Below are 20,339 nucleotides of genomic sequence, written 5' to 3' on the forward strand. Positions count from 1 at the left end.
GCAATCATTGTTGGAAGTGATAGACAGGGCAAAAATAATGCATCTAGCCATAAGAGATCAAATCATCAAAAATCTAATCATTATATACATTAAAGAGGCATGGAGAGCATTGGTGTCGTGCAAATAGGGCCCAAGAAGTCAGTCAACATTTAAGAATTGACCTTGATGGTGTGTCATGGATAAACAAAACTATAGGGAAGGATATCACGATGTGTTATCCGCTCGCAAAATATAGGGTTGACTACAGGGGGAATATGATTTTCCTAAAAACAAATGTTGGCCATTGAAGATCTTCCATCGAAACAGACGACCCAGATGTCGCAAGAATCTCCCCAACAAAAGATTAAGTTGCCACTGTCAATGCATTTCTTTCCTTCAAGATGAATGACCCAATGCACCAAGGAAACTCCTCCCATTGAAGGATTAAATTGCACTCGTCGACGTAGATCTTATATTTGAAAAGGATAGCTGAGATGTAAAGAGGAGATTCCAGAGATGCGCCAAATCCAATGAATGTTGTGCAATTTTAGGATTTGGAGTCTTGCAGAGACTCCACAACATGAAGAGATATTGGGATGGTGACACATGGAAACATCTCATTTTTTTACAAGCCTAAGATGATACTCCATGAGAACACGAGTTGTCAATGTATTTTTCTATTTGATAGAATAGATGACAATCTTTTAATTTTTTGTTGAATCTCCATAATCGATCTGCGCATGTGTGTGTTGGGTTGACTTAAGCGCTAGAGATGGGACCCTTTTCCATGTAGTGCAATTTTGGATTTCAGAGCCTTGAGAAACCATTTTAGTATGAAGAAGTGTTAGAATGAAGATGCGTGTCATTATCTCATGCAATTATGGGCTTCAAAGTCTCATGGAGACACTCGCATATGAAGAAACACTGAAATGGCAATGTGTGACAACATCTCGCACTTTTAGGAAGATGGATAGATAGCTTGCAAAAACATGAGAGCCATTAGAATCACAAGCTGGTCAGCCCCACCAAAAAATCAAGCTAACTCGGTCAATGAAGGGATAGAGCTAACGTGAAATGTTAGCTGCTAACTTTAGCACAATGATATCCCTTTGCAAAGAATCCAACTGGTTGAAAATCTCTCAAATTGATTGTCAATGTTGGGCTGAATGGGGGCAAAAATAGCCAACAAAAACCTTTATGACATGGCTCATAAGGTTGTGGTTCAATTTCTAAAGATGTCTTTGTCTTATGTTAGTCGCCTCACCTAAAAATCCTTTTGGAATTTCTTGTAAAATGTTGTAATAATGATGAACATGTTATTTTTTCACATTAGATAAATGGTACTAAATAATTTACCTCCATTAACATTCGTAAGAAGACCTTAATTCTACCACCTCCACTTTTCTCAAACACTCACTTCTTGATAGTCTCAATATTGCATTCATTTTCTATAAATTCTTGTCACCACAATATGCTATCTCTCAAGGAGAAATGATGATGTTTGCCTCATTAAGTACAGAGTCCAAAACACACTAGGTTGATAAGATGGCTAAGTAGTCTTCTCCTACCTTGCCTCCAATTTGTCTAGGTTATTGTCCATTTCATTCCTCTCTCAAAATACATGGGTTGATTTTAAATTTCTCAATTTTTTCTTATCAAATCCCTATTAATTTTAGCCATTTATTTAATTTTTTATTTACCATCCTTTTTTCTCATAGTAGATTGGTATTAACAAGATCTTCACCTTTAGAATCCAAGTATTTAACATTTATATCAAGTAGCATTTCAATCCTACGAAGGTCAAATAAAATTTAGCATTATTGTTTGTCACATTTCAAGAACCATGTATTCATGTTCAACAGTTTTCCATGCACCTAACTCCATTATCCCTAAGGTTTCCCTTTAAAGAACAATAAAATTTGACCTTGAAACAACTAAGTGACTCCAACAATGGAGCCACAACTACTAACCAAATGGATGTTATGTTAGATTACAAAAACTTCACCAATTAAACATTTGTTGTATAGTGAGAGGAATTTGATTATTGCAATTAATTTTGATATTAATATTTTGAGAGGTGTAATACACAACAAGAAGGAAGATGCAAACATATCAATGGTACAAATGCCAAAAGAATATAAATTCAAAAATTTATAATATCAAAATAATTAAGAAAAGGCATTCGTTAAAATATTTGAAGGAATTTAAAAGAAATTGAAAAAAGTGAAAAAAAGAACAAATATAAAAGGCACTCCATTTGATATAAATTTAATATAAATGCATAGTCAAATAAAGCTATACTTTTTACATAAAAATAATTTTATTTTAAAAAGATCAAAATCACAGGTGTTTTGATTAAGTAAAAACAGGTTTTAAGGACTGAAACCTTATTACAAAAGGACAATCTCAGAAAAGATATATCATTTAGGAACAAAAACAAAATAGACCTCCAAAAAGAAACACAAGAGGTCACAGACAGAACTGCTGACAAAAACAACAAAGAAACAACAGTAGGAAAGCAAAAGGATAGCACAAAAGATAGAAAAGAACCAGCTACGTGGCCTTAATCAAGTCCAGAGCCTGATCATCTAGCATCTACCTATTTTTTGCCATAGCCTTCACCTCATCCTTCTTGGCTGTATCATTAGTCTTTTTAGAATGGGCCCTAGTGTGTTTTCTAGGACCTTGGCTATCAACCACTAGAGGAGAGTCCTGGCCTTTATCCATGTCCAGTTTCTTCAACAAGGTAGACACATTGTCAGCCATTTGCTTAATTAACTTCTCAAGGTTGCACATCTTGGCTTCCATCATTGTAACCTTCTCCTGATTCACATTGAAGTCTCTATCAATAGCCCTATTCTTAGCCTCTAGTTGCGAAATCTTATGCATAATATTTTTAACATCCTCAGCACTACCAACCACATCCATGAGCCTATCAATATGTTGGCCGAGGGTGGGCTCACCACTTGCAGTTTTACTAACATGCATGATGACTTTCCTAAGTTTCTACATGTCACTGCCAAGTGTTTGAATTTGGCTCTTCATGACCCCAATTTCTTTTAGTATAGCACCTAGGTTACCATGCATCCCTTTCACAGGCTTAGGGGTACCTTCATGTCTATTCTCCCAACCCTCATGAATCCCCTATTCCTAGGAGTCCTCATCTCCTGACTCCCCTTTATCTCCTAACTCCTTATTAGGGCGCCTAGATAGGTATCTTTTCTTTTCCAAGCATCGAGCTAGGGTATCATCATCATCAGAAGGGGACGAAGCCCTCTTCCCTGGACTATCCTTAACCCTCTTCCCCTTTATCTCAGACTTCTTCTTATAAACCCTTAGCAGATCCTCCACAAAATCACTCTCCTTTTCAAAGTCAGAGTGACCCGCGGCTCTCCTTTTCTTCTTAGATCTATTTCTAGTTCCCTTAACCACATAAACCTCATCCCCATCAGCCTCATCCTAGGTGTCAGAGTCATAACCCTTCTCCTGGGCACTCCCTTCCATTTCATAGTCAACATCTTTAATTCAACCCCTGCTCCTCACTATTCTTTTGGCCTTTAAAGTATTCAAAATAAGCACCATTAGACCCTCATGGTAGACATGTTCACCATTTGAGTCTTTTTGTAAAGCTTGGATAGAGATAGTGAGAGACTACTTCAGATAATAGGGAAAATTAATTTTCACATTACGCCTAAAATGGTTGGCCAGCATGAAGTGGTAACCATAACATTTGGTAAATCTCCCATCCAACTTTAAATATTCCATGATAACAAACATGATGAACCACCATGGGTGGGATATTGAAGCCAGGTTGATGAAGGACTTACCAATTTTAACCAAGCGAGCCTTCTCAATCTCAAAGTCCACAAAATCATCCACGGCTCTGTCAGATAAATTTTGCTCCTTGTAGAAATTGAGACCCTCAAGCTCCAAGCCCGTAGCCTCAGCAATCACCTCCTCTGTGATCTCCATGCATTGGTTACCCACCATAATCAAGCCCTTTTTCTAGGTTTTGAGAAATTGTTGCGTGATGGCGGGATTGCCTCCATTCAATCTCTCCATAAACCCAGTGAAATTACCCCTTCTCAAAATCTCCCACACGTCTTCCTTCTTCATCCACTCCATGCAACTTTCTAGTTCAACTCGTCTCGACCTCTTACCTCCCATTTGGAAAACACCAAAAATCACAAAGAACTTTGTCTGCAACTCCCAAGTAAAGAGGGCCTCACAAATGACAACGAACAACACCAAGGCGAAATAGACCCAGAATCCATGTGAGATTTTACATAAATCATTGGGAATTAAAGCACAAAACCCATGGTCACATACCTCAGTATCATACTCCCGTACTGACATATTCATTATTAGAAAACCTTTTGAGATGACCTCCATTTATCATTATGGAAAAGAAGTTGAGCCTCCAACGATAAGGGGTCATGAGTGTCACAAATAATAATTTGATCATTTCTACATGCCACATTCACTACCCAGTCAGCCGTCCCATTAGCCTCTCTGAAGTTATGGGAAATAACACATAATTCAAAAGAATTAATGATTTGAATAGACTTATAAATTATATTACTAATTGTCCATGAAGATTTAGTTTTTTTATTCAGACAATTAATAATGTTGAGTGAATCCCCTTCTAACCAGATCCTTTTCAAGTTCAACTTTTTTGCATATAGAAGACCACAAAGAGTAGCTAAGGCTTCAACAACGTGATTTGTTTGGGTACCAATTGGAATAGCCAAGCTTCCAACATTGTCCCCTTTGGAATTCCTTATCACAATACCACGTCCTATAATTCTGGGGTTACCTGTCAAAACTCCATCAAAGTTAATCTTGTAGTAATCATCAAGAGGGCAATCCCAACTAGCTTGTTCCCTAGGATTGAGCCTCTGGTCACCCAAAATCTCAGCCTTCAAATTCCAATTGAGAAGAACAATAGATTCCCAATCATTACAAGGTTGTTGGTCTGGGGCTATATTTTTATTGTTCTCAATCAAAAGAGTCTTTATTTTATGGAAGACTTGAACTAGGCTAGATTCAACATCTCTGAAGATTTTATCATTACATTCTTTCCAGATACCCCAAGCAACATACGACAGAATGAAATCCCACAGTTTACCAATCAAGGAATTTTTTGAAGGAGCCTTCCAACTATTAAAGAAGAGCTGAAGATTGGAAGGGAAAACCTATTCATCCTTTAATAGATGAAATATAGAATCCCAAATCTTCACAGAAAAAGGGCAATGTAAGGTAATATGATCAACAGATTCCCCATCATTCTTACAAAGTACACATCTATTGATAATAACAATCCCACACTTTTTAAGGTTATTCAGAGTAAGAACTTTGTTTTGCAGTAGGATCCAAAAGAAAATGTTAACCTTGGGTGTCATACCCTTCATCCATGCTTTATCCCAACAAGGTTCATCATGGTTATCAAAAGAGTCAACATAGACAGAGGCAACAGATAAAACACCATTAGGTTCTTTTCCCCATATAAGTTCATCCTCCTTTTGATTTAAGAAAAAGGCATTAAGGCTCTTTCTGAGTTCAACCAAATTGGGGTCAAGTCTAAAAAGATCCACCCATCCATTGTCTATCCAATAGTTTGCCACAAGAGAACCAAACTGGGTCTTGCACAAGTCTATATACCTATTCCATCTTGGGTCGTCACATAGGGGGTGATCCAAAAACCAAACATCTTCCCAAAAAAGAACTCTCCTTCCATTTCCAACCTTCCATTTTATCCCTTTTCTTATGATGTTCTTGAGCTGCTAAGAATTTTTCCAAATCATTGACCCCCCTTGAGCTACATTACTATTAAGGTAATGGTAGAGGTCAAGGTTATCAAAGTTGTATTTATCATTCCAGATATTCTTCCATTCCCCATCCTCATTATGCCACCTCCATAATAGTTTAGCCATTAAGAAATCATTCATGGAAGAAACTCTACGTAGCCCAAGACCTCCCTTCTTATATGGCATGCAAACATTTTTCCAAGAAATAAGAGGGAATCTTTTTTTATTCTCCATACCTATCCATAAAAAAGTTTTCTGAATCCTTTCAATAGCAAGGGCAAATTTTCTAGGAATTTTGAAAAGACTCAAAGCATACAACGGGGCACTTTGCAAGATAGATTTAAGAACAACCACCTTACCAGCCTGACTGAGTAAAGATCCCTTCCAACCTTCAAGTTCAAAGAATTCCAGAAACTATTAGGAGGGGATAAACCCATAGGTAAACCCAAATAGGAGCCTGGAAAGGAGCCAATCTCATAGCCAATAATATTTTTAATCTTCAATTGCCTTTCCATATTAACATTCATGAAGTAAATCAGACTCTTATTCCAGTTAATAAGTTGACCAATAGCTAAGCCATAATCCACCAAAGCCTTCTTCAAAATCCTAGCATTCTTCACCAAAGCTTCTCCCATAACAATAGAATCATCAACACATTTTTGATGGGAGCAGACTAAAGCCGAGGAGGAAGGATAAAGACCCACAAAGTCACCTTTAAGAACCAAACCATCTATAAATCTTCCCAAACACTCAGCTAAAATAATAAAAAGAATAGGGGAAATAGGGTCACCCAAAATCAAAATCACAGGTGTTGTTGTGTCTTTTCTCTACAATTTCAAAATCATGTATATATTGTTACATGGATACATTGAAAGTGGCATCTCTTTAACATCTTGTAAATAGATATATTTAAAATATGTATACTTTTGATATTGCTATCAGGATTTAACTGTGTGATTTTTGAGTCAAACTCATTGACCCATGTTTCATGAGTAGTGATTCAACACGAATCCATCTCTCATGAGAATAAATGGAACACTTAGCACTCATTGGATCTAGGTGATGCTTCAGCCCTGTGAAGCATCACCTAGATCCAATGAGTTCTAAGTGTTCCATTTATTCTCATGAGAGATGGATTCGTGTTGAATCACTACTCATGAAACATGGGTCAATGAGTTTGACTCAAAAATCACACAGTTAAATCCTGATAGCAATATCACAATTTGACTTGCTGTGGAAATTATAGAAGTAGAAGAACACTTTTTAAAATAGTGGGTTACACTTTTTTGCCTAAACTGACACTGAACTCTAAATTTTTAAGAAAACGTTCACTTTCAAATGCAAATTCCCATTTAACGGTTAGGAATTTGAAGATGAAGTAAACTAGAGTCTTTTAGGATTTTGTGTCTAGATTCTAAATCTATTTTTAAATTTTTTTTAAAAATTGATTTTATTGAATTATTTTTTCTCCTACGAAAATTGGTATGATATCGAAAACTTGATTTCAAAGAGTGACACTATTTTTGACACACATAACTTTTTTTCTACAATAGATATCAATGTGATTCTTTCGAATTTAGTTTTTTAACATCCATAACTAAATTGTAGAGTTGGTCTTATATCTTTATCATTAGTATTTCATATTTTACTGTAGTTTAAAGTTGACATAATACTAATTTAGACATACATGGCTTTTGACACATGTAACTTATTATATATTTACCCAATTTTTAAAAAGAAAAATTTGATTGAAAGGTGACTCAAATACGGAGACCGTAATTATTTTTCAAAATTTTTATTTTTATATTTACTATTTTTCCATGAGCGTCGAATATCTCAATTTATTTTTTATAATAAACCTATATTTAATTCATGTTAAAAAATATATACCTAAAAAATTTGAAAAGCACCAAATTCATAGTCATTAGAAAGCTAGTTCAGAGTACTTCAATCATGTACAATTTTAGGTCTTCAGTGCTCGATTTGAACCTGGTAATTCAGCTCCGAAGAAAGGAAATCATTGAAAAAACTTCAAACTATTCATGTGGGCTTCTATCTATCTAGTTTCGATAGAAACTTAGTTTCTATTGAAACTATTTTGCAAACTTTCGATAGAAACTAAATGTCTTAGTTTCTATCGAAACTATTCGCGATTTACACTAGCGGCTAGCAAACCACTTTCATAGTTTCGATCGAAACTATCAAGCTAGTTTCCATCGATCTCCTACTTATCAATATGTATACTAGTTAGTTCTTTGTGTAGGCTAGAACTATATACATCAATAGAATTTAACTAACGATTAAATCAATCAATTTCAACCAATCAGATGTTATATATTTTTCTTATTCCAAAATTATTCATATTTACTAAAGTATACATGTATTTTTTTAACAAAAAATATTTTACAAATTATTTTTCTCTGTTTTGATACGCTAAAAACTTGGCAGGAACTTTATTGCTCTACAACCTTGTTCTAAATGAGAAACTCACTTAACATGTGATTTCTTCTAACTATATAAATATCTACTATTACATTAAAAAGTGATATCTACTCGCATACTTTTTCTAGGCATGCTTCAAATGTTTATATAATTACAATATCCACCTAAAACATGTGTAGATCAATCTTTAAGGAAAAAATTGAAACTTAAAATGTGAAAAGTCATTTCTATTTTAACAACCACTTTACGTAGGCATACATACATATAGATTTGCACACAAACAAAATATACTTCTATTCTTAAAATCTAAACTTTATATGTAAAGAAAACTAACACATTCAAAATCAATAACTTGTCATATTAGTCAAACTACTCTATTTCTTATTTAATCATTCTCTCTATTTGTTGTTGTTAATATCCCTTAAAGAAATTGTGTTTTAATCTTAATGAAACAATTTATATAACTAATTAAACATTAATCAATAAGGTAACACCAATGATAGATATTGCATAGTTCTCTTGTGCTACCTATTTTAGCTATATTTTATCTTGATATGGGTATTACCCTTCTTTTAGGGTCTCCCTCTTTGTATTGTTAACTTTCAACTAAATTTCAATTAAAACTCAAATGCATAGTTATTTCTCCCTTAATAAAATATATCATAAAGTATTTTTTTGTTAAAAAAATAATATATAGTCTTTACAACTATTTTTTATGTGCATACACATACATATATACATACATATGTACAACATGCATACATGTGTAATACATGCATGTTCACACACTTATGCATATACACACATGTATCCTTAAAATTATTATTTTGTACACATGCACATATCTACAGACATACATACATATACATGTACATATATGTGTATATGTTAAAATAAACCCTCCTCCTTAAAATTAATGCCTTTATATAAATAAAGAAAACTAGCATGTTAAAATAAGTTAACAACTTACCATATAAGTTAATCTATTCTATTCCATGTTTTTCGTTTACTTTTACTTAAGGTTGTATATACCCTTTTAAGCAACTAAGCTACAATCATAATAAAGAAATCTATCGACAATGGTCTATATCTTATTATGTAACTCATTCAAAAATTTGGTTACCACAAAGTACTCTTAGCCTACTTATTTTAACTATATTTTGTTCATTGATTTAGTTGATATGGGTGTTGTCTTACTTTTGAGGGCTCCCTCCTTGTATTGTTAGTGATTTTTAAGAGAGTACAGTTATGTTTAATTGTGTCTAGCCTTGTTGATTTTGTAAAAAATATGTTTGGTTTATTCATCTAAGAATCTTTTTGATGACATCTACTTGTTTGTAAAAAAAATTAGCTTGATTAAATAAATAAAATCTACTCAAATGATAACTTTTTTCATGAAAAATAATACTATTAAACTATCATCAAGATATCAAAAAATTTAATTCTCAATCAATCTACTAACCATTTATTTATTTACCAAAAAGAAAATACTTCATCCAAAACATAATATATCAAAGAATGGAACCCCGCATCGTTAGTAACTCCTAATGAATAGATTGACCTTGGGTTCAACAAGGTCCACCTAAAGTTAAAAGGTGACTCCAATAGTATTAGAGGACCATATGGATATCATCATCAATCTTTTCACTTCTCACTTTTAGTAGAGATACAGAGTGCTCTCCAAATACACTAAAGACAATTTTCCAACATAAATCTATCTTCATTGACCTCTTGAAGAAAAAGGACATTAACTTTTTCTACTTTTTAAAAAAAAACTTTGCACAATGTATTTCTTATCTAGAGAATGAAACCCTCTAATGTTCCAAGAAATACATGTTTGAGTTCTATAGGTAGTTTATTTTGAAGTGACTATGGGTGTCCAAAATATTTTATAATATTTAAGTAACTTATATTTGCTTAAATTTTCTTGGAGTAAGGATTTGAGGTCTTGTTAGGCCTCCCCCTTCTTTTTAGAACTATTATGTTGCCTTGCTTGATTTCAACCATATCCACTTTGTTTTAATTTGTTATTTTTTGGCCCTTATTAATTTTCTTCTCATCCATCTTATCAAGTGGGGCAGATTCTATCTTATCATTGTTCTCAATAAGATAGGTGTTACCTAGAAATGACATAATGTCCAATTCCTTTAAGCTATTAGTCACCTCTAGTTTGTTGATGGGTGCAATGCCATCTCCTACTATTGGGGGGATACCCTAAGACTTTTTTTCTTCAATCTAATTATTAGGCATAAAGTTGGGGTCCTTGATATAGGTACTATCCCTATAGCGCACTAAGGGGAAGATATATCGGGCTTCCTTTACTAAGGAGATGGAGTTAATGAGATTCTTTGTATCCATATCATCATAATTTAGTTTAGTTGCCTCTAGGTATCCATTCTTGTGAATTGACAAGGTCTAACTTTGATAGTCTATATACATGCATCATGTTTTCCAATAGGAGAGCGCCTGCTCCCCTTCCCCAAGTGTCCTAAAGTGTCAATGCATTTACCTTCAATGTTCCTAACTCTACATCTAACAAAATAATACTCTTGTTTTTAATTGACAACATCATTGCCTATATGGACTTCATTATTATATACATCAAAAAATCATTTGAAATTCTTTTGGAAAATTGTGTCTTCCTATTCTCAACTTAATCCTTAATACTATCCAATGTAGGATACTAGGAATTTTTTAATCTATGCTTTAGATACCTGGGTTGGGAGGGGGGATTGCACTTAGAGGGGAGGGGAAATTGAGGCTGAGGGGGAATTGATGAAGGGGGAGAAGAAGCGTGGATTTGATTGAGAAGAAGAAGGGTAGAGGTGACGAGGAGATTGGTAGTCACTCTATGGACAATAATTTGTTGTGGACCCAACAAATTAGGATTGGGGAGTATAGGATCTTTAGGATCAAAATAAAAAAATAAAAAAGATTTGGGGTCTATGAGTGTGGGGAAAATAACTAAATCACTATGGTGTGGTTTTCTTTACATGTATGAATGAGAGGACAAGTTTTAGGCCCTAATAAAGGGCATTTTTTTTATATATGTCCATATTAGTGATAAAGAAATCACATATTTAGGTCACAAAGAACATTAATTTGTAATCTTAGATTTCATAGTTTAAGGGAATATCGCGGGTCTATAGAATTTCGACTCTAGGGCCAACAGAGATGAGAACCTTCACATCCATATAAGGGAGTATTGTTTGTGACGAATCAATGATGGAGACACAACCCATTGGTTCAAGGGATTTACGAAGAAAGTTCCATGAAAATGGAAGCATGCTCCTACAAGTAATCTACTGAGGGTAAACTAGAGCTAGGACTTCATCTATCACAACTTCGAGTATCCATGACACGTCCCTAAACCAACAAGTACCAATATTGTAGACTTATTTTTAACCAACCACTTTTTGTGTATTGGGGCTTTAAAAAAACTAAAAACCCCTTTCTGAATCACATTGAAAGAAGTATATTTATAACCAAGGTTATTTAAACATTTTTTCGAAGCCATTCATTTCATAGTATACTTGCAGAGTTTTAATTAACATCTAAAGCCACTTTTGGTGCTTTTAATATCAATAACTATCTAAAGTTGCAAGGAAGATAACTACATATATTAACCTATCTTTCTCACTTGAAATAACCTCTAATGTATCAAGATTAGGAATGACAACTAGTATGGAAAAAGAGTCACACATACCTCTTCCTCCATCATGCTAAGCAATACCTTTATGATTTGACGAGATAACAATTTTTACTTTCTTTGAAATTTCATAGAAAGTATGGATTAAAGCGATTTTTAAGGATTTATAATTATTCCCTAATGGTGAGTCAAGGTTCAATTGAATTCTCGCCCATGTCGAATAGATATAAACATCTTAACCTTATTGATTTGTATATATTAATTGATTTTTACATTTTACAATCTTCTCGATAACATCTCCTTATTTGAAATAAATTCTCGCCCACATCAAATAAATGCAAACATCTTAACCTTATCAATTTTGTGTATATTTAGTTACTTCATACATTTTACTATAATTTCAAAGTTGAAAAACATTACTATTAACTATCATCAAGATATAAAAATTCCAAATCTTCCGTCAAGTTTACTAGTATACCAAAACCACTTCATCCAAAGCATAATATAGCAATAGAATGGAACCCCACATCCTTGGAGGGATTGACCTTGGGGTCACGAGGGTCCTCCTAAAGTTAAAAGGGTCCCTCCCACACTATTGGAGGGCCATATGAAGATCATCATCATCATCATCACTCCTAGTCAAGATAATCTTCAAACAAAGATTGGTCCCCACTCCCACTCCTAGTCTTTGTGTTCCCCAACAACCCCAATATAAACTCCCGTGCATAACTCAATCTAACAGCAAACCTACAATAAATTTACCGATAACCAACGCCCTTTTGCGTTTATTTTATGTGTGGGTCCAAACGCAAGGAGAGCCGTCCGATTGTCGGTTCGCGCAACCATCCTGCACGCGCAACACGTTGTCTCATCCCATTGGCCGCATGTCACTATCGGTGCCTACTCGAGCGCTGTGATTGGCCCACGTGTGACGACATCAGCCACCCCACTCTGCTTTTCACAGTTGACTTCGTGCCACGCGTCCGTTCTCTTCGAGGAATTTGCCCAAAATAAGTATATTAAAAAAATGGCGCAAGAGAATCTCCCGCAATTAAAAAAATGAAATCTCTTACCAAAAATGGAATTAATGTTAAAATATCTCCAGCGAAAATGAAGGGTCGAAAAAAAAAGGGAAGATTAAAAGGATGATGTTGACGTCGATGAGGATGAGGACACGTGGAGGCACGGTTATCGCGTGAGATTTTGCCGCGTGGTCGCATCGGAGGGCGACACGAATGAGGGAGTTTTGTACTTAGCCAAATAAAAGACTGTAGCGTTTTGTAATTTAATGGGGGATTAATTAGGAGGATTAAATTATTATTAATTGGAGCTATGTGGGAACATGAAATTCGTCGTTTTGAGCTGCAACTTGCAATGGAGAGAGAAGGGAAGATTTATTGTCTTCGAGGATTCTTCTGATGAGAGGATTGTTTTGGGGGATTTTTGTTCCTAATTTCTTCACTTCTGGAAGTGTTTATTGATGCTTGATGCTTGATGCTTGATGCGTGATGCTTGATGCTTGATGGTGTCCAAGGTTGTCAGTTGAAGTACAAGTGTAAGATTAAAATACGTTGGGATATGATTCCACTTGGGCCAGATTAATTTTATTTTGGTAGGATTTTGTTTGGGGCAGATAGTTTTTATAAACAATCCGGGTGTGCGCTATTGTTGGGGGACAGCACAAAAGAAGGAATGGTTGCAGGATTGGTGTGTTTGAGAAGCCTAGGTGGACAAAAAAGTGACAATTTTCAAGTGTGTGCAGCAGCAAATGTAATGTGTTCTCTGTTTATGGTTGCAAGGATTGAATGTCTTGGCACCTGAATGCATGCACTGTTGTTGGGAGATTGCGGAGGCTACGTGATTTACATGCAACCGGGGGGAAGGGAATCTGGGTCTGAATGCTAGATTTTGTGGTGAATTTTTGATATGCTATGATTTGATGCTGCTGCAGTCTGGTGCAGTTGTTGTTGAGAGGGGAGGGGGGATGGAGTGTTTTGAGGGGCTATTTATGGCCTGATTGAAGGGAATTGGGTCCTTCTTTTGTGGGCGGGGAGTAGATGGTAGTGGGCATTGTATGCAAGCTGCGGTTGCCAGATTTGCAGGACTTGGTCTGTGAAGGTTGATTATTTAGATATGGTTTTCAGTTTTACATGGATTGTGTCAATGGGTTTTTGTAATAGTGAGAATTTGGAGTTGATTCGGCCCTTTGGGCATTCGGATTGGAGAATTTTCAGTAATGGCTTTTAGTGGGAGAGATTTGTGACATGTGTACAAATTGGTCGCGATGAATCAAATTTAGGGTTTTCAGCGGCCATTAAAGAGCAAGTGGAGAAGCTTTTAGATGTGGTTTTGTTGGGTTTTGAAGGAGATGCCTCGTAGCTTTTGTTGAGATCGGAGTTTTTATGAATTGAACATTGTAGAGTAAGCCCGAAGGGCTTGCAGGTGGGGTTTTGTTTGTTTATTAGGGTTGATGCTGAACTCTACATTGTAGACCAACACTGAACATCTTTTAGGTGTGGTTTTCTTGAGTTCTTTGGGGGTACTAGGCTTTTTGTTTGTGTGGATCTGAGTATCTATAAATTCAATGGGTTCTCCGGGGGCTTCTAGAGCATTAGGGGGAGGCGCTGTTAATTCTTTCCTTGCAGGAGGAGGAGCAAAGATGGGTAGTTTTTCTCTGGCAAGGCAGACTTCTATCTATTCCTTAACCTTGGAAGAGTTCAAAAACACTCTGGGTGAGCCAGGGAAGAATTTTGGATCCATGAATATGGACGAGTTTCTCAAGAACATATGGACTGCAGAGGAGAGCCAGGCAATGGCAGCAGCCATGGGTGCACCAGAGGGAATCGTAGGAGGGAACCTTGGAAGGGAGGCTAGCCTACAGAGGCAGGGTTCATTGACGCTTCCTAGGACACTTAGTAGGAAAACTGTTGATGAAGTATGGAGGGACATATATAAAGAGAATACTACTAATGGAGATGTTAATGGAAACGGATGTGAAACTACGCAGAGACAGGCCACATTTCAGGAAATGACACTGGAAGATTTCCTAGTCAAAGCTGGAGTAGTAAGAGAGGATACTGAACTGTATGGAGGAAGATTTGACAACGAGGAATTTGGTGGGTTTGGTGGACATCCAATGGATAGAAACGAGGAGAGCTTGGGTGGTATTAGCAATTCCCTTGCTTTGGGGTTTCCTGATAGAGGCGGAACAGTTAATGGGGACTTGAGGGGTAATAAGGGTGTAATGGCTGGTGGTACACTTAACCTTTCCCCAACAAGCAATGCTTTATCAAATCAAGCTGCAATGGATGCAATGAATATGGAAGCCTTGAAATCCTCCCACCAGCAACAAACAGATTGGCTCAACAATCAATACAGAACCGCCATTGCTCAACAACAGCAACAACAACATCATCATCAACTCTTGCAGCAGCAGCAGCAGCAGGTTGCAGATGCTGCCGCCGCAGCAGTTTATGCTTCTTCCGTAAAGAGACAGGGAAATGGGGTTTTGATGGGACCAGTAATTGGAGGATCGCTTGCTCTTTCTCCTACTGGAATGGGGAATGGTCTTCATGGAGGCTTAGGGGTAGGAGGGTTAGGGTTAGGAGCTTCTACACTTGGCATTGGAGGAGGCTCTCCTGCCAACCAACTTTCTTCTGATGGTGTCGGTACGAGTCACGGGGATAACTCAACAGTATCCCCCATGTACGGAATGGAATCGGGTCTTAGAGGTAGGAAAAGAGGCGGACCCGTCGAGAAAGTAATTGAAAGACGGCAGAGACGGATGATCAAGAATAGAGAGTCAGCTGCAAGGTCTAGAGCTCGAAAACAGGTGACTTCTTAAATGAATTTTGTATTGAATGTTCCTATACCTTTTAGAGATCTCGTTAATGCTGTTTATATGGTCTCAACTACGCAATTTGCCTCCCAAATAGCTAGATAGTTGCATCCAATCTTGTCTGTAACGGAGGATTATGATTTTAGACAACCTTCGAAGATGAATGCGGTAAATCTGTACAGTGTTCAATTATACATGTAATTTTATTGGAGATTCAACAAAAATATACATTTCTGGTCACTTCAAGGTTTTGTAAACAGTTGTCCAGTTTCTCCAAATTACAAGACAGCAAATTAAGCAAATGGTCAATGGGCCTTGATCTACTGGTAAAAAATTGAATGGTTCTTAATGAGTCCACCAGGGCTCAAGTCTTGCTGAGTGCAAGGCTCTGATATTATAATGGATGAGGCCGGACCCTTGGCTCTTAGCTGAAGAGGTTTCATGTATGAGTGCACTAGTATAGAGTTGCTAAAATGTTTCCCTAGTTGCCTTTGCTGGTTGGTAGCTCGCAAGCTTCATGCTTCTGCTGGGTTGCCTTGCAAGTCTGGACTATGAATCCTCCATCAAAAAATTAAGCAAATAAAATGTCAATCCACCTTTTAATCAATTTGTCTTCTTGCCCACTCAGAACAAACTACCAAAAAATGAACAATCTTTTATGTTTGGCATTTTGCTCTTACGCGCTGGTATATTGCATTTGTCCTTGTCAAAGTCATGATGTGTCACTTCAATTTTGCCCTGGTCTTTAGTGAATAAATTATGCTTTGTAAGCCAAGCAACTACTATCCTGCTCGGCATTCAGGAGAGTGGACAGTAGCAAACAAACTAAGGACAATCACTAGATACAAGAATTTTGAGTAAACGTTGTTTCAATGATATGAACTAGAATTGTGCAGATGCAAGAAAGATGAATGATATGGTGATCTATTAAAATAAAGTCCTCTCCTCATATTCTTATTGTTTGTTGCTTGGATTTGAAAAAGTATCCTTCGTTCTAGCGATTCTATTATCCTTGTGCATAAATCTGTTTTGAGATCCTTACGCATATTGCTGGTCCTAATTAGTGGCAATTCTGATTCCGTCCATTGAGGATTTCGGTGAAATGATCCAATGTGAACTGCTGCATCTGGCTTGAGAAAATCTGTTACATGGCATGTGCCTGCATATTATCTCTCTCGTCTTTCTGAACCTTATACTCTTACACGACAGTATGATCCAGCAAACCCTTTGCCCTGGAAACTTATTCAGTTTGAGAGTTAATTCTAATATAAGTGTAATCCATTAGAATTTCGAACTCATATTATTTTAATGCATCTCTTTCACTTGCATCCTGAACTAAAAGCTATTGATTCATAATTCTTATATGTTTTGCATCCTTACAGGCATATACTGTGGAGCTGGAAGCTGAAGTAACACAACTCAAAGAAGAAAACAGGGAATTACGGAAAAAACAGGTATTTCTCCAGGAAAACTTAGGATCGACTAATGTAGGAAACCAAACAATGTTTTTGTAAGAGAAGATTTAATGGGACCTTCTGATCAATGATTGCTCTCTGTTTTCAATGATAACAGGAGGAAATGTCTGAGAAATGTAAAAGACAGGTACACAATGCTACCATTGCTCGTCCTTGATCATATTGTGTTGCAGTTATATTTTCATAGAATAATGCAAAACTCTTAGAATACATTCTATCTAGTTTATAGCTTTTCTGGGTACATAGTTGTCTTCATTCAATTTGCTATGTTTATATCGATGACCGTGTAAATTCAGATTGTTTTTCCTTAAAAGTTTTCTCATGTTTTTCAATTTGAAAACAATTTACAAGAAAACAGCTCGTAAAGTATTTGTCTTCATTGATTGATGGATGCATTTAGCTTCTAGCTTGTAAGGTGTTTGGATTCCCCCTTATTTTGCACAAAATAGAGTTTTTCTTTGTGGGGAATTATGTTATACCCACAAACCAATGACGATTCTTTCTGCCCTGTTCTAAATGTTAATAAACATCAAGTGAACTCTGAATTTTTTCTACACCTATTGCCTTTTTTCGTTTAGACTTTGTGACACTAGCTAGCAGAAACGGAAGGTCTGTATAACATGCGTGTATTACAAAAATTATGACTTAATCTGCTTGTTTAGAGGCATAAAAGTTTCCTTGAGGATCTTTTTATGGTGCAATCTAAATGTTTTGATTGTTTTCATAATTGCTGTTGGTCTCCAACAATTTTTGATTTCAGGGGTTCATTTTTTTTCTTGCTGGTCATTATCATGGAATTTTAATGTTTCTGTATTTTTCAGATTACAGAGATGATGGCTTCCTTGAGTAGGCGAACATCGTCTCAAACGGAAACATTGAGAAGGACGCAGTCAGGAATGTGGTAGGAAGGCACCAAGAAAATAAGAAATGAAGCATGAGGAGGCAGATAACCTTTCTCTAGGGCATTGAAAGTCACATTTGCGAGAGAATCTGAAATTGTATCATTATGGTATGGATTACCTTTGTACAAGGGCTGAAATGGTGATCAAAACTATTTCTTCTTCTGTACATTATTCAGCAATGCCTTCTAGTATTGATGATTGCAACTGAAAAAGGATGTCATGGTGAATATGAAGCTGACAATTTTTCTACCCAAGTTCACTCTGGAGATCAATTTGGACAATTAACCATCATACCCATATCAAGACATGTTCCTGAGCACTTCCAGCATTTTGCATATTGCTTCAATGCAAAAAGGAAAAAGGGAAGTGCAAAGCACTAGTTCAGAACTCAAGTCTATATTTCACTCGGCTCCTTCTCCCATATCATCAAATGTTTAAATATTGTCTTTCAAAAGTTTTTGCCCAAGTTATAGGCTTCAACCCTGTGTTTGGTACTTGTATTCTATTTGGAGCATGTAACACAGAGAAGGGCTTCAAATGACATTTCAATGTATCATGGAGTGTGATCCTGAAACGAGGATTAAGTTTACCTAACCTGATACCAAAATTTTGCAAGCTATTTTAATCATGGTTTCCAATCGAAAACTTTGAAATGTTATGCTGTTGGGAGTGATTTTTTGAACTGATTGGAGTCACTTTACGGTCTTTTCACTTTAATTAGTACAACCACCACAGCATGCCCACATGAACTTCATCATGCAGAAAGGCTGGGAAAAAACAAGGAATAAAGTCCTACCAGAGTATCTCTCAGTTTACTCTTCTTTTGTTTGTTTGAGGAAAAGATCCAAAGAACTTTTGTAACTTTTTTAAAGAAACAGGTGTTCCACATCTGTTAAACCAATACAGAATATATTTCTTTCAGATAGCCATTTTGTCAGCTAGCAGTTTGTAAGGTGATTTTTTTGCCTTATGGTTTAAGAAAGTCTGGTTTGGATATGCTTCTCAAAAGCCCTTTTGACTTGTTGCAATCAGTTAAAAAAAGAATACGACGTGACTCATTTTGTTCTTGTGAGGATTCAATGAATGCATCCCCCAAATTAAGCAAGTGGAGATTTTGAAGGATTGCCAAATGGGAACATTCTGTGAGAAGAGACAAAAAGTTGAGGGGACCATCACCATATTTTAGGATTTCCCTGAAGAACAGCTTTCTTGGCATTGATTAAAATAGTATTGTAAGAAAGGAATAATTGAATTCAAGCATTAAAACAATTAGTAGCAGAGAGATCATGAAATTCAAGCATTAAATCAATTAGTAGCAGAGAGATCTTGGTTCATGAATGCGTTGGCAGGATCTCCATGAACTATTTTTACCATGGCATTTGACCTTGAGGAACATTTCGTTAGAGTCATTACCATGATAAGATACAAACTAATTGCAAACTATCTAATAACTGATAAAATTAATAAGAGAATCGCCGGTGTAATGGAGTGGCTATTTTAGAAGGGATTAGATTTTGATTATTGGGCTTCTAATATTTATTATAAAATTAAAATATATGAATTTATCTATTTTTTTAATTTTTTTTAATAGGACACAAGTCAAGGGTTTGAATCTTGGTGTTCACAATAACATTGTCATTATTTAAAGAACAAATGATGAGATAAACCCATTATTACTTTTATTTCTATCAAATATTTTCAATATGTTTTGTTTAAATTTATTTTAGATTTCAAGAAGTCTCTTTGGCAAATTTTTAGGTGCAAATTTAGAGTAAAACAGTGTTATCAATAAATTTAGATTCTTAATTTGAAAAAAAATGAAAATTATGAAAAAAGCATAAGGAAAAAGGTTTAATAATATTCATTTATAATTTAGTTTCTAAAAGAATAAAATTTAATATTTAATATTTGGCATAAAGGAAGCTAACACTATAATACAATATTTTTTGTTTTCAAGGAAAACCATAGTTAAGGGAAACCCTATACTAATATATAAATATTTCTAGTAGAAAGTGAGCATGTTAGGATTCGATACAATGCATTTAGTACAATTATCCATGTTAAAGGACCAATCCTTGTTAATGACCTAAACCCTTGTTAAGAGTTGATGAGAAGAAAAGGAGCATTGCCTAAAAAACCAAATTAAGGGGAAAACCTCAGGAAAACCTCAGTGGGGATGATACCCACTAGATCTTGCACTAAAACATAAATATTTCTATTAAAGGAATTAAGTCTGTTAGGATTTGA

General features: G+C 35.7%; 1 protein-coding gene across 1 annotated transcript; it reads left to right on the top strand.

Moving 5' to 3' along the window:
• Positions 1 to 13,198: 13,198 nt before the first annotated feature.
• Positions 13,199 to 19,017, top strand: LOC149542178 (ABSCISIC ACID-INSENSITIVE 5-like protein 5). Its single transcript, XM_089797199.1, has 4 exons — positions 13,199 to 15,709; positions 17,098 to 17,169; positions 17,288 to 17,317; positions 18,012 to 19,017. The coding sequence occupies exons 1-4, from the start codon at positions 14,462 to 14,464 to the stop codon at positions 18,093 to 18,095; spliced, it is 1,434 nt and encodes a 477-aa protein (XP_089653325.1). The 5' UTR covers positions 13,199 to 14,461; the 3' UTR covers positions 18,096 to 19,017.
• The last annotated feature ends 1,322 nt before the right edge of the window (positions 19,018 to 20,339 follow it).

Source organism: Cupressus sempervirens, chromosome 8 (genome assembly GCF_028749045.1).
Source record: "Cupressus sempervirens isolate cs-2001-9-10 chromosome 8, ASM2874904v1, whole genome shotgun sequence".
In the NCBI taxonomy this organism is placed as follows: Eukaryota; Viridiplantae; Streptophyta; class Pinopsida; order Cupressales; family Cupressaceae; genus Cupressus; species Cupressus sempervirens.